Source organism: Phyllobates terribilis, unplaced genomic scaffold (genome assembly GCF_046119375.1).
Source record: "Phyllobates terribilis strain yellow unplaced genomic scaffold, ASM4611937v1 Scaffold_12__6_contigs__length_324123572, whole genome shotgun sequence".
NCBI lineage: Eukaryota > Metazoa > Chordata > Amphibia > Anura > Dendrobatidae > Phyllobates > Phyllobates terribilis.
Genome location: NW_027362772.1, coordinates 202,215,215 through 202,229,677, shown reverse-complemented (window position 1 = coordinate 202,229,677; position 14,463 = coordinate 202,215,215). Strand labels below are relative to the sequence as shown.

Genomic DNA, 14,463 nt, shown 5'->3' with positions numbered 1-14,463 from the left:
ACGGAGCTTCCCAGGCTACTAATATCAGCCCCCAGCTGAATACCTAGCCTTTACTAGCTATTAGAATGGGGGACCCCCCCAAAAAATGATGTGGGGTCCCCCCTATTTTAATATGTTTATGAGTGAGTTTTCCTGCTATATACCTGCATGTCATAAGAATTTAAATTAAAAAAGGACCATGTTAAATTCAAATCTGTTTTTTTTTAATTTTTACCGGTGTTTGGTATGCGTTGGAAAAGGGGTAGTCTTATACGGTGAATATATCCTAAACTCTATATTTTAACAGGAAAGTAGGGGGGTCGTCTTATACACCAGGTCGTCTTATACGCCGGAATATACGGTATATATGTGCAGCATAATCACTCCAGTAAGCACTGCTGTGCCATGATCTGAGACAAGTGTGAGTGCTGCACTTATAAACTGAGTGACGCTGCAGTCGAGATGTTCTGGAAGAAGACATCACATGTGCGCTTTCCACAATCAAGCGGCACTTGCATGCCATAGCAATGTTGGGCTATGGGAAAAGCCAGATCAGACAGCAGAGAATAGAACTGCTTAAGCACACTTACCTACATGACTGAAGGAGCATGCCGCTGAAAGAGGGCTTCCAGAGTGTGGGAGCGTGCAGCTGAGAGCAGGCTGCCAGAGTGAAGGAGCGTGCGGCTGAGAGCAGGCTGCCAGAGTGAAGGAGCGTGCAGCTGAGAGCGGGCTGCCAGAGTGAGGGAGCGTGCAGCTGAGAGCAGGCTGCCAGAGTGAAGGAGCGTGCAGCTGAGAGCAGGCTGCCAGAGTGAAGGAGCGTGCAGCTGAGAGCGGGCTGCCAGAGTGAGGGAGCGTGCGGCTGAGAGCAGGCTGCCAGAGTGAGGGAGCGTGCAGTTGAGAGCGGGCTGCCAGAGTGAGGGAGCGTGCGGCTGAGAGCGGGCTGCCAGAGTGAGGGAGAATGCGGCTGAGAGCGAACTGCCAGAGTGAAGGAGCGTGCGGCTGAGAGCGGGCTGCCAGAGTGAGGGAGCGTGCGGCTGAGAGTGGGCTGCCAGAGTGAGGGAGCGTGCGGCTGAGAGCGGGCTGGCATAGTGAGGGAGCGTGCGGCTAAGTGCGGGCTGGCAGAATGAGGAAGCGTGCGGCTGAGAGCGGGCTGCCAGAGTGAGGGAGCGTGCGGCTGAGAGCGGGCTGGCAGAGGGGGGGAGCGTGCGGCTGAGAGCGGGCTGGCAGAGTGGGGGAGCGTGCGGCTGAGAGCGGGCTGGCAGAGTGGGGGAGCGTGCGGCTGAGAGCGGGCTGGCAGAGTGAGGGAGTGTGCAGCTGAGAGCGGGATGGCAGAGTGAAGGAGCATGCGACAGAGCGGGCTGGCAGAGTGAGGGAGCGTGCGGCTGAGAGCGGGCTGCCAGAGTGAAGGAGCATGCGGCTGAGAGCGGGCTGCCAGAGTGAGGGAGCATGCGGCTGAGAGCAGGCTGCCAGAGTGGGGGAGCATACGGCTGAGAGCGGGCTGGCAGAGTGAGGGAGCGTGCGGCTGAGAGCGGGCTGCCAGAGTGAGGGAGCGTGCGGCTGAGAGCGGGCTGCCAGAGTGAGGGAGCGTGCGGCTGAGAGCAGGCTGGCAGAGTGAGGGAGCATGTGGCTGAGAGCATGCAGCCTGAATAAGGTAGTGCACGAACAGAGGCTACAGCCACAGTTGTATGGAGACAAGTACAACCCCTGGCAAAAATTATGGAATCACCGGGCTCGGAGAATGTTCATTCAGTTGTTTAATGTTGATGAATAAAAAGCAGATCACAGACATGGCACAAAACTAAAGTAATTTCAAATGGCAACTTTAGGGCTTTAAGAAACACTAAAAGAAATCAAGACTAAAAATGTGGTACTCAGTAAGGGTAATTTTTTTCAGACCAAGCAGAGGGAAAAAATTATGGAATCACTCAATTCTGAGGAAAAAATTATGGAATCACCCTGTAAATTTTAATTTCCAAAACTAACACCTGCATCAAATTAGATCTGCTCGTTAGTCTGCATCTAAAAAAGAGTGATCACACCTTGGAGAGCTGTTGCACCAAGTGGACTGACATGAATCATGGCTCCAACACGAGAGATATCAATTGAAACAAAGGAGAGGATTATCAAACTCTTAAAAGAAGGTAAATCATCACGCAATGTTGCAAAAGATGTTGGTTGTTCACAGTCTGCTGTGTCTAAAATCTGGACCAAATACAAACAACATGGGAAGGTTATTAAGGGCAAACATACTGGTAGACCAAGGAAGACATCAAAGCGTCAAGACCGGAAACTTAAAGCAATATGTTTCCAAAACAGGAAATGCACAACTAAACAAATGAGGAACGAATGGGAGGAAACTGGAGTCAATGTCTGTGACCGAGCTGTAAGAAACCGCCTAAAGGAAATGGGATTTACATACAGAAAAGCTAAACATAAGCCATCATTAACACCTAAACAGAAAAAAACAAGGTTACAATGGGCTAAGGAAAAGCAATCGTGGACTGTGGATGACTGGATGAAAGTCATATTCAGTGATGAATCGCAAATCCGCATTGGGCAAAGTGATGATGCTGGAACTTTTGTTTGGTGCCATTCCAATGAGATTTATATAGATGACTGCATGAGAGAACATGCAAATTTCCACAGTCATTGATGACATGGGGCTGCATGTCAGGTAAAGGCACTGGGGAGATGGCTGTCATTACATCTTCAATAAATGCCCTAGTTTACATTGATATTTTGGACAGTTTTCTTATCCAATCAATTGAAAGGCTGTTTGGGGATGATGACATCATTTTTCAAGAAGATAATGCATCCTGCCATAGAGCAAAAACTGTGAAAACATTCCTTGAAAGAAGACACATAAGGTCAACGTCATGGCCTGCAAATAGTCCGGATCTCAATCCAATTGAAAATCTTTGGTGGAAGTTGAAGAAAATGATCCATGACAAGGCTTCAACCTGCAAAGCTGATCTGGCAACAGCAATCAGAGAAAGTTGGAGCCAGATTGATGAAGAGTACTGTTTGTCACTCATTAAGTCCATGCCTCAGAGAATGCAAGCTGTTATTAAAACCAGAGGTGGTGCAACAAAATACTAGTGATGTATTGGAGTGTTCTTTTGTGTGTTTGTTTTTCATGATTCCATAATTTTTTCCTCAGAATTGAGTGATTCCATAATTTTTTCCCTCTGTTTGGTCTGAAAACAATTACCATTACTGAGTACCACATCTTTTATCTTTTAGTGTTTCTTAAAGCCATAAAGTTGCCATTTGAAATGACTTTAGTTTTGTGCCATGTCTGTGATCTGCTTTTTTTCAACAACATTGAACAACTGAATGAACATCCTCCGAGCTCGGTGATTCCATAATTTTTGCCAGGGGTTGTAATAAGAAACTCCTCAACATAAGCCATTGAAACTACAGGAAAACTGTTCCAATGACAACTGAGATTAAATAGAGCCAAAGTGGAGTGTGGGGGCACCATTAGGACCATTAGGAATAATTACTGCCCAACATCCAAGATTTGTAAATTAGATGTGTTTGCAAATTTTTTAGAAAAATACGTGTAGATCATTGTGAGGACAATTTATTATAATTGGAAAAACCCTTTAAGGGATTTCAAATAGAGTTTTTCATCAATGTATAAGATGGGAATAATACTTCAATCTTTTGACTTTGTACCTGTCATGTTGGATTTGACTTGTCTAGTTGATTACAGGGTCAGCCATCTGCTCATGTTCTTCCCACTGGTTGCTGATCTAGTGTTTTTGTATTTTCTCTGGGTATTGCCAAATCCATGGCAAATAATTTGGTGATTTCAAGTCCCCTATTCTTCAAAACAAATACGGTAATTAGCAAGTGACTGCGCTGTACATGTTTGCATGCAATTTTTCATATGTATATTTCCATGGTTTAAAAAACTAACACATAACAAAAATTTAATATTATTATATTGATATTTTATTATTTATATTTTATTTAATACATTAAAAGATACTTTTAAATCCTTCTTGAGCAGCAAATAGGGCACGTGCTCTCTTAAAAGCATTCGATTTTCCATGAAAAACACATCCACGGGATGAGATCTTCTGGATCTTTGCAGCTATACAATAGCACAATATGCTACAATCACTTTTCTTAATTTATTCTGTTGGCATCAGTGGACTACGTCCTTATCCTTCATACAAAACGGTACAAAAACCTCAGCTCAGTTCCTTCATGTCTTGCTCCAATAACATTTCTCATTTTTTTCCTCACAAATCTAATATTGTGTAGAGTTATCACGTTCTACGGTTTCACTAACATCCTAGAACAGTGGAGTAGTAAACATACAAGAAACACCTTTGCAAAAAAATAAAGTTATCAGTGTACATTGAAAAATCGAGATAAAATGGAAGCATTCATAGGTATGTTTTAGTCTTCTTGCTCCACTTAGAGGTCAATTGTGGTTAGCAATCTTAAAGATGAACATGATAGGATGTGTAGCAAGATATCGTTATCAGTATTGGCGTGCACACAATCCCGTTTGCGAGGTGCTGGTGCAACGGGGCATGTAACCTCTACGACCATATAGTAAGAAATTTCACCGCACTCTCTGGGCTTGAGTGATGAAAAGTGTTTTTTGAGAATTGATCTGTAATAAAATCGATAGTACCTGGTCCTAATTTCAGGGATGAATGAAGTGATTGTATGGCTGCAAAGCAATAAAGGGACATAGTAAAATTCTAGAAAGTCTAGACTATGCACTTTATATTCTTTTGCCGATTCTTTTATTTTTTATTTTTCCGATTTTCATTCTTTAATTTACTTTGGATTTTTTGAGAATTTATAATTTAGTGATCTTGTTTTTTTTTTTTAACTTGTATATTATTTATCTTTGTTTTATGTCATTCCTACCTATAACACCACTGGGACATTATTCATGTTATGTTTTAATTTAATTTTGTATTTGCATTACTTATTCTGTATCACCTATTTATCTGTTGTTTTTATTTTAGTGACATGTTGAAAAAGACCCATACGGGGTTGAAACGTTTCGATCTGTCATTATTGGTCACGTTCACTGGAAGCACTTCATCGATTGTTTTTTGAGAATTGATCTGTAATAAACTTTGCATCACTCAAGCCCAGAGAGTACGGTGAAATTTCTTACTATAAGGATGTGTAGCAAGACGTAATAACAGTATTGTGGCCCAAGATTGCCCTTCTCTATAGCAATGTGAGGACACCCGATAGCAAGGTGAGGATACCCGATAGCAGCAGTTTAAACAGGAATGTATTGGTTTGGTTAGAAGCAAAAAAGGACATTTTTTAAGTAAATATTTTACTTTGATGGGCCGATTATTGAAATTGAAGTTCAAGTCTTGTACATTTAATAAGTTATGTTCAAGTCATGTATGAGGATAGAGTTGAATTTATGTGCAAGAACAAGAAATATATGAAATTATTACTCATCATCTGCAGTTATATTGCTTTTCGGATGGTGTTCTATCACATTTTGCTCTTATTATATAAAATATGTTATATGGAGTTTGCATTATACCCTATGAATATGTGTGAAGAGGGACATACATAAGAAATATTTTCGAGAAATTCATGCAATTTATGTAGATTAAAAAAAATTGATAGGATTTAGTGATGAGTGAGCCTGTTCTGTTAACCCTTTCAGCGAGCATGCTCGGGTGCTCGCCGAGTATCTTTAGCATGCTCGTGTGTTATGTTTGAGTCACTCCGTCTGCATGATTTGCAACTGTTTGACAGCTTTAATACATGTGAGGAATGCCTGTTTCTTAGGCATTCCTCACATGTATTAAAGCTGTCAAACAGTCGCAAATCATGTGCACGGAGTGACTCAAACATAACACCCGAGCAAGGTGAATATACTCGGCGAGCACCCGAGCATGCTCGTAAATCTCGAGTAACAAGCATGTTCGCTCATCACTAATAGGATTGTAAAAAAAAGACCTTTACTATATAAAGAGGGAAGTGTAATGAAGGAAAAGATTCATCATGTCCTGGTTGATTATCTGCAATAAAGATCAAGGTGCAGGACCAAAAATTTGAATTGTATATAAAAGATTTGATATACATTGTTACATGCAATAAAATTTAACAATTGGGACAGTTCCAGTTTTACTTTATAGAGCAAGACGTGGCTTTTATCAACATTTATAAAAATGACACCGACAGCCACATAGCTGTTTCACTTTCAGAAACTGGTCATCCCCTTGAGGGATCTTTCATGCTTTATAGTAAACATGCTCAAATGACAATCTCATGGGCAGAACATCTTTTCTCTGCTCCAAAGGAACTGAACAGGTATAATTATTTAGTACAAGTCTCATGGTTGATGTATGCAACACACAGTGAGGGAAAAACGGGCAACAGCAAATTTAGTTATGGAGAACTCATAGAAGTCTGTCTGTGAATGTATCTCCTTGTACCATATGTATGTCATATTTAGAATAAATGTCCTGATTGAAATTTCCAGTTCTACAATCTACCGCTCAGATTTAACACGGTAGCGTAGCACAAGATAGGCCAGGAGGCGAAGTCCAACAAAGAAACCTCCCAGCACAAGAAAGTCAATGTAAAGTTTTGCATCCTCAACATCAAGTTCTTGTAGAATTTGATGAGGGTCCTGAAATGGAGTCCTGCAGGGTTCTTCATTGCATTGTAATTTTGCACGGTCCATGCCATAGATAGTCAGGATAACACCTTCAAAGCCATATCTATTAAGCAAACAAAAATACCGTCAAAGACAATCTTATCCAACGTACTGAGTGTTAGATATTAGATACCAGACACAGGGGATCTTGAAACAGTACTGATAAGAATAAATAATTCTAGAATCGAATTGAGCAAAATGAGTTGCATTGCCCGAGCCTGGTGCCCAGTCTAGTCCACCATGGCAGCTAGACCAAGACAGTCTTGACTTCTGCAACTGTCATCTTCAGTCCTGATTCCTGAGAGCTTCTAGCGTTTACTAGGTCTTGTGACTGTAACATACCTGGCGGCGTCCTTGCATAGTGGTCCATCTCCCACTGTGCAGGAGCGCGCACTTGATCTCCTGTCCAGAATGTCTCTCTGGCTTCCCTCCATGCTGTCTGTTTGTGTCTGTCTCTGCTGCTTAAGGGCGGCGCCCGATCACTTCCTGCTTTTTGTACCTGCTGTGGGTCACACCCCTTGTGCGTCCTCAGCCTATTGCTGTCTGACACTTGGTATATAGCTCAGCAGCTCCCTTCTATCCCTGCCTGAGCATAGTGTTTTCCTTCAGTGTGTGCTTGCACTCTGAAGGTGCCAGGTCCCGTCTTTGTTTCCTTGTCTGCCTTTCCTGGAGGCTGTATTTCCAGGCCTGTCTGAACTTAGTCCTGTATGTCTCCTGCTTTGCGGTATTAGTTCCCGTGTCTGAACTAAGTCCTGTATGTCTCCTGCTTTTCGGTATTTGTTCCCGTGTCTGAACTGAGTCCTGTATGTCTCCTGCTTTTGTATCAGTTCCCATGTCTGAACTGAGTCCTGTATGTCTCCTGCTTTTGTATCAGTTCCCGTGTCTGAACTGAGTCCTGTATGTCTCCTGCTTTGCGGTATCAGCTCCCGTGTCTGAACTGTGTCCTGTATGTCTCCTGCTTTGCGGTATCAGCTCCCGTGTCTGAACTGAGTCCTGTATGTCTCCTGCTTTGCGGTATTAGTTCCCGTGTCTGAACTGAGTCCTTTCTGTGTATCTTGTCTGTCCTGTCTGAACACGCTCCTAGCCTGTTCCTCCCGCCTTCTAGGGGCCGATTACCTAGACCCGCTCCTGTATCTTGTCTGTCCTGTCTGAACACGCTCCTTGCCTGTTCGTCCCGCCTCTCTGGGGGCAGTATTCCCAGACCCGCTCCTGTATCCCGCTGCAGTGTCGGTCTCCTCCGTACACTCAGTTCCAGTCTGAACTCTCTCCTATCCTTTACCTGTTTTTCCTCTATGTCCGTTCCCTTCCTTTTTCTGCAGAGTCTGAACTCGTACCTAACTCCTGCCTGTTGTCTCTGTACTCCCGTTTGTGAGTTTGTGGTCCACTCGCTACTTCACTGCAAGTACCCTGTGGGTGTCTGGCTCTGTCTTTCCCTTCCTGTCTGTTCCGTGTGAACAGAGTCCTGTCCTGCCCTGTTTCTGCCCGCTGCTCCGGCAGTCCTGTCCTGCCCTGCTTCTGCCCGCTGCTCCGGCAGTCCTGTCCTGCCCTGCTTCTGCCCGCTGCTCCGGCAGTCCTGTCCTGCCCAGCTTCTGCCCGCTGCTCCGGCAGTCCTGTCCTGCCCTGCTTCTGCCCGCTGCTCCGGCAGTCCTGTCCTGCCCTGCTTCTGCCCGCTGCTCCGGCAGTCCTGTCCTGCCCTGCTTCTGCCCGCTGCTCCGGCAGTCCTGTCCTGCCCTGCTTCTGCCCGCTGCTCCGGCAGTCCTGTCCTGCCCTGCTTCTGCCCGCTGCTCCGGCAGTCCTGTCCTGCCCTGCCTGTACCCTTCTGCCTGTATTGTTCCTGAGTCCCGGTGTGTACTGGGTCCTATCCCGCCTGTGTTCCTACCTGCTAGTGCCTCCCTGTCTGCACTCTTGCTGTGCTTGCCTATACCCCCCTGCCTGCTTACCCGCCTGCCTGCATACCAGTCGTGCCTGCCTATACCCACCAGTCAGTGTGCCAGCCTACCAGTCTGTTCCTGTATTCCCCTGTGTGGGTCAACAGCCGTGTCCGGGGTCTGTCCTGGAGTAGCACCTGGTCCCTCTGCTCGGTTCCTCCTTGGTGCACTGGCGTCGTATGCCGTCGTGCGACCCTGGTCGGATCGGGTGAATACCTAGTTACGCCCCTCCAGGCATTCACTCTCCGGCACGGTCCAGTGGAATCACTACCAATCACACGCACACGCCGCTTAGCCCGGGCGTGTGCATAACAGCATGCTCAGGCCATGGTTCCCGTTGAGCCCCACGGCCTTCGCCCTCTGAGAAGTTTTCCAGTGAATATATGCATTAAAATAAATAAATTTTTTTTCTCTTAGCTGAGTTCCAGGCGAAATTACGCACCGTCCAGATGGATCTATCAGCTCTCGTTCCTGCGGATCCGCCACGTTACTATGGGGATCCAAGACAGTGTCGTGCATTTGTGGAGCAATGCATGCTACACTTTAAGGCCTACCCTCTCTATTTTCCTTCCGATTGGGCTAAAGTGGCCTTTATTATGTCTTACCTGGCGGGTGATGCCTTGGAATGGATCAACCCCCTATATGAAACACAGGATCCGATCCTCCGGGACCTAATGGCCTTCCTGGTGGCCTTTCTAATGGTCTTCGATGATCCTAACCCGGAGGCTCCTGCTGAAGCTTCACCTCCCAATATCCCGGAGCAGCCCCGATGGGTAATGTGTGTGGGTAGCGCAATAGTCCTCCAGCCCAATGAGACTACTGCCCACCCAGAATCCTCACAGGGTGACTACGCTTTCCGGAATACTTCTCTCAACCTCAAGAGGCAGTCCAGACGTGCTAGACTTAGAGGCAAGCCGTCACGCCAGGGTCTGTCCTCCCTGAGACCTCCTGACCCCAACCTTGAAGTCCCTACTGAAGCTTCACCTCCCTGTATCCCGGAGAAACCCCAATGGGTAATGTGCGTGGGTAGTGCACCAGTTCTCCTGCCCGAAGAGACTTCTGCCCATCCAGACTCCACACAGGAGAACTTCCTGCACCCGGCATCAGATGCTTCTCTCTCTTTAACCGGTGTGCATGTCCAAGGATGCTCCAAAGCTGTGGTTACCTCTGAGTCTGTGCACCTCTACTACCTGGCGGAGGATCCCCTGTTGCCTCCTGAATCCTCCGGGATACCACTCGATGACAAATGGAGAGAGACTTCTCTACACCCGGTACTCAATACTTTGTCCGCTTCGTCCTGTGAGCCTGACAATGGGTACCCCAAAGTGGTAGTTACCTCCGAGTCTCTACACCCCTCCGACCAGGCGGAGGATCTCCAGTTGTCTCCTGAACCCTTCGGGGTGCTACCTGGTAGCGAAAGGACAGAGACTCTCCTATACTCTGTACCTGATACCTCGCTCGCTTCGTCCAGTGAGTCCAACTTAGTATACTCCGAAGCAGAGGTTACTCCTGAGTCTCTACACCCCTCCGACCAGGCGGAGGACCTCCAGTTGTGTTCAGAATCCTTCGGGGTGCCACCTGGTGGTGAATGGACAGAGACTTTCCTATATCCTGGATCTGATACCTCGCTTGCTTCGTCCAGTGAGTCCGACCTAGTGTACTCTGAAGCAGAGGTTACCTGTGAGTCTCTACACCCCTCTGACCAGGCGGAGGACCGCCAGCTGTCTCCAGAACCCTTCGGGGTGCCACCTGGTGGTGAATGGACAGAGACTTTCCTATACTCGGTACCCGATACCTCGCCTGCTTCCTCCAGTGAGTCCAACCTAGTGTACTCCGAAGCAGAGGTTACTCCCGAGTCTCTACACCCCTCCGACCAGGCGGAGGACCTCCAGTTGTGTTCAGAACCCTTCGGGGTGCCACCTGGTGGTGAATGGACAGAGACTTTCCTATACTCGGTACCCGATACCTCGCCTGCTTCCTCCAGTGAGTCCGACCTAGTGTACTCTGAAGCAGTTGTTTTCTCTGAGCCTCTGCACTCTTCTGACCCGGCGGAGGACCTCCAGTTGTTTCCTGAATCCTCCGGGGTACCACCAGATAACAAAGAGACAGTGACTTTTCCTCATTATGTACCTGATAACCCGTCTATTTTTTCCTGTGAGCTTGACAAGATGTACCTCGAAGCAGAGATTACCCTCAAGTCTCTGTCCCCCTCCAACCCAGTGAACGACTGGTCCTCGAATTCCCTGCGGAAGATTCTGGCAGGCCTGAAGAAGAGGGGGCGTAAGGGGGGAGGTACTGTAACATACCTGGCGGCGTCCTTGCATAGTGGTCCATCTCCCACTGTGCAGGAGCGCGCACTTGATCTCCTGTCCAGAATGTCTCTCTGGCTTCCCTCCATGCTGTCTGTTTGTGTCTGTCTCTGCTGCTTAAGGGCGGCGCCCGATCACTTCCTGCTTTTTGTACCTGCTGTGGGTCACACCCCTTGTGCGTCCTCAGCCTATTGCTGTCTGACACTTGGTATATAGCTCAGCAGCTCCCTTCTATCCCTGCCTGAGCATAGTGTTTTCCTTCAGTGTGTGCTTGCACTCTGAAGGTGCCAGGTCCCGTCTTTGTTTCCTTGTCTGCCTTTCCTGGAGGCTGTATTTCCAGGCCTGTCTGAACTTAGTCCTGTATGTCTCCTGCTTTGCGGTATTAGTTCCCGTGTCTGAACTAAGTCCTGTATGTCTCCTGCTTTTCGGTATTTGTTCCCGTGTCTGAACTGAGTCCTGTATGTCTCCTGCTTTTGTATCAGTTCCCGTGTCTGAACTGAGTCCTGTATGTCTCCTGCTTTTGTATCAGTTCCCGTGTCTGAACTGAGTCCTGTATGTCTCCTGCTTTGCGGTATCAGCTCCCGTGTCTGAACTGTGTCCTGTATGTCTCCTGCTTTGCGGTATCAGCTCCCGTGTCTGAACTGAGTCCTGTATGTCTCCTGCTTTGCGGTATTAGTTCCCGTGTCTGAACTGAGTCCTTTCTGTGTATCTTGTCTGTCCTGTCTGAACACGCTCCTAGCCTGTTCCTCCCGCCTTCTAGGGGCCGATTACCTAGACCCGCTCCTGTATCTTGTCTGTCCTGTCTGAACACGCTCCTTGCCTGTTCGTCCCGCCTCTCTGGGGGCAGTATTCCCAGACCCGCTCCTGTATCCCGCTGCAGTGTCGGTCTCCTCCGTACACTCAGTTCCAGTCTGAACTCTCTCCTATCCTTTACCTGTTTTTCCTCTATGTCCGTTCCCTTCCTTTTTCTGCAGAGTCTGAACTCGTACCTAACTCCTGCCTGTTGTCTCTGTACTCCCGTTTGTGAGTTTGTGGTCCACTCGCTACTTCACTGCAAGTACCCTGTGGGTGTCTGGCTCTGTCTTTCCCTTCCTGTCTGTTCCGTGTGAACAGAGTCCTGTCCTGCCCTGTTTCTGCCCGCTGCTCCGGCAGTCCTGTCCTGCCCTGCTTCTGCCCGCTGCTCCGGCAGTCCTGTCCTGCCCTGCTTCTGCCCGCTGCTCCGGCAGTCCTGTCCTGCCCAGCTTCTGCCCGCTGCTCCGGCAGTCCTGTCCTGCCCAGCTTCTGCCCGCTGCTCCGGCAGTCCTGTCCTGCCCTGCTTCTGCCCGCTGCTCCGGCAGTCCTGTCCTGCCCTGCTTCTGCCCGCTGCTCCGGCAGTCCTGTCCTGCCCTGCTTCTGCCCGCTGCTCCGGCAGTCCTGTCCTGCCCTGCTTCTGCCCGCTGCTCCGGCAGTCCTGTCCTGCCCTGCTTCTGCCCGCTGCTCCGGCAGTCCTGTCCTGCCCTGCCTGTACCCTTCTGCCTGTATTGTTCCTGAGTCCCAGTGTGTACTGGGTCCTATCCCGCCTGTGTTCCTACCTGCTAGTGCCTCCCTGTCTGCACTCTTGCTGTGCTTGCCTATACCCCCCTGCCTGCTTACCCGCCTGCCTGCATACCAGTCGTGCCTGCCTATACCCACCAGTCAGTGTGCCAGCCTACCAGTCTGTTCCTGTATTCCCCTGTGTGGGTCAACAGCCGTGTCCGGGGTCTGTCCTGGAGTAGCACCTGGTCCCTCTGCTCGGTTCCTCCTTGGTGCACTGGCGTCGTATGCCGTCGTGCGACCCTGGTCGGATCGGGTGAATACCTAGTTACGCCCCTCCAGGCATTCACTCTCCGGCACGGTCCAGTGGAATCACTACCAATCACACGCACACGCCGCTTAGCCCGGGCGTGTGCATAACAGTGACATCATGACGTACAGTACATTGTGTCTAGTAAACACCAGAGGCTCCCAGGTTGTCGGGCTGAGAATGTCTGCAGTAAAAGTCAAGACTGACTTGATCCAGTTGCCACAGTAGACTGGATGCTGCCCAGGGCAATGGGAATCTTTTTGCTCAACTCTTCTATATAGTTCTGGGGTGCACAACCTGCGGCCCACGTGCGGCAGTTTACAATATGCTTCTGTGCGTCCCTCACCCGTTTGATCACAGATGGGTTTGACAGTGTCTGGTAGCTGCTCACATGTACAGTACATGTCAGGGAGAAGGAGTAGTGGGTCACGACACAGAGACAGGTACCAATGGTGCACTGTGTGACTCAAGGACCCCCATATTTGGGAAAAAGGAATAGATGAGATGAAGAATGGTGAATTTTTATTCCCAATAGGGATTCTTTATCCCTATTACAAAATGGAGTGTCAGTCAGATACCTGACTGCCACTCTATTCCTTCTCTTTGGGGCTTCCGGAAAAAGCCAAGCATCTTGCCTTGTAGCTAAGCAGTACTGTACAGCCACATATAGGGTATTGCCACGTTCAGCAGAAATTGTGGGACAAATTTTTGTGCCATTTTTATCCATTTCCTGGTGTGAAAATGTAAAATCTGGGGCTAATTTTTTTTTTTTGTGGTAAACATGCAATTATTTTTTCTTCGCTGATCAATGGTATACAATTCTGTGACACACTGTCTTGTCAATATGATTTCTGCACACTTACATGAATTCATTGAAAGATGTAGTTTGTAAAATGGGGTCACTTATGGAGGGTTCTGCTGTTCTGGCACTTCAGTGGCTCTGCCAATGTGACATGGCACCCACAAACAAAAACAGCAAAATCTGCACTACAATATGGTGCTTCTTCCCTTTTGAGCTTTGCACTTAGTTTTTTATCACATATGGGGTATTGGTGAACTCAGGAGAAATTGTGTAACAAATTTATGGTTCATTTTCTCCTACTATCCCTTTTGAAAATTGAAAACTTGGGGCTAAAGCAACATTCTAATAGAGAAAAATTGTAATTTTCCAATTACTCAGCCCAATGTTATACAATCCTGTGAATTGCCTGAGGCTTAAATATGCTCACTACACCCCTAGTTGAATTCATCAAGAAGTGTAATTTCTAAAATGAGGTATGGGGGTTTCTGCTGTTTTGGCATGTCAGGGGCTTGTCAAATGTGACACGGCATCCGCAATCTATTCCAGCCAATTGCGCTCCAGAATTTAATTGGTGCTCCTTCCCTTCAGAGCCCTGCCTTGTGCCCAAACAGTATTTTTCCACCACATATGGGGTATCGGCATACTCATGAGAAATTGCACAACCGATTTTGGGGTCCATTTACTTCTGTTACCCTTGTGAAAATAAATAATTTGAAGCAAAAGCAAAATTTTGAGGGAAAAATTAATTTTTTCATTTTTACAGCTCAATGTTATAAAATTATTTGAAACACCTGCAGAATCAAGGTGCTCCCCACACCTCTAGGTAAATTCCTTGAGGAGTGTAGTTTGCAAAATGTGGTCATTTGTGGGGGAAGGGTTTCCATAGTTTATGCATATCAGAGGCTCAGCAAATGCCACATGGCGTCCACTATCTATTCCAGCCAATTTTGCGCTTG

The 14,463-nt window shown here is 47.5% G+C and overlaps 1 protein-coding gene across 5 annotated transcripts in view; it reads right to left on the bottom strand.

The window, feature by feature from the left end:
* Positions 1–5,839: 5,839 nt before the first annotated feature.
* The window catches only part of ABCG4 (ATP binding cassette subfamily G member 4), a 112,145-nt gene continuing 103,521 nt past the window's right edge, over positions 5,840–14,463 (bottom strand). For 4 of the 5 annotated variants that reach the window (XM_073657833.1, XM_073657834.1, XM_073657835.1 and 1 more), the window contains one exon: positions 5,841–6,710. In XM_073657833.1, coding sequence (XP_073513934.1) covers positions 6,479–6,710 — 232 coding nt within the window. In that variant the 3' untranslated portion in view covers positions 5,841–6,478. Of the gene's footprint in view, positions 6,711–14,463 lie in introns of all 5 variants that reach the window. The other variant, XM_073657837.1, reaches the window with a different exon arrangement.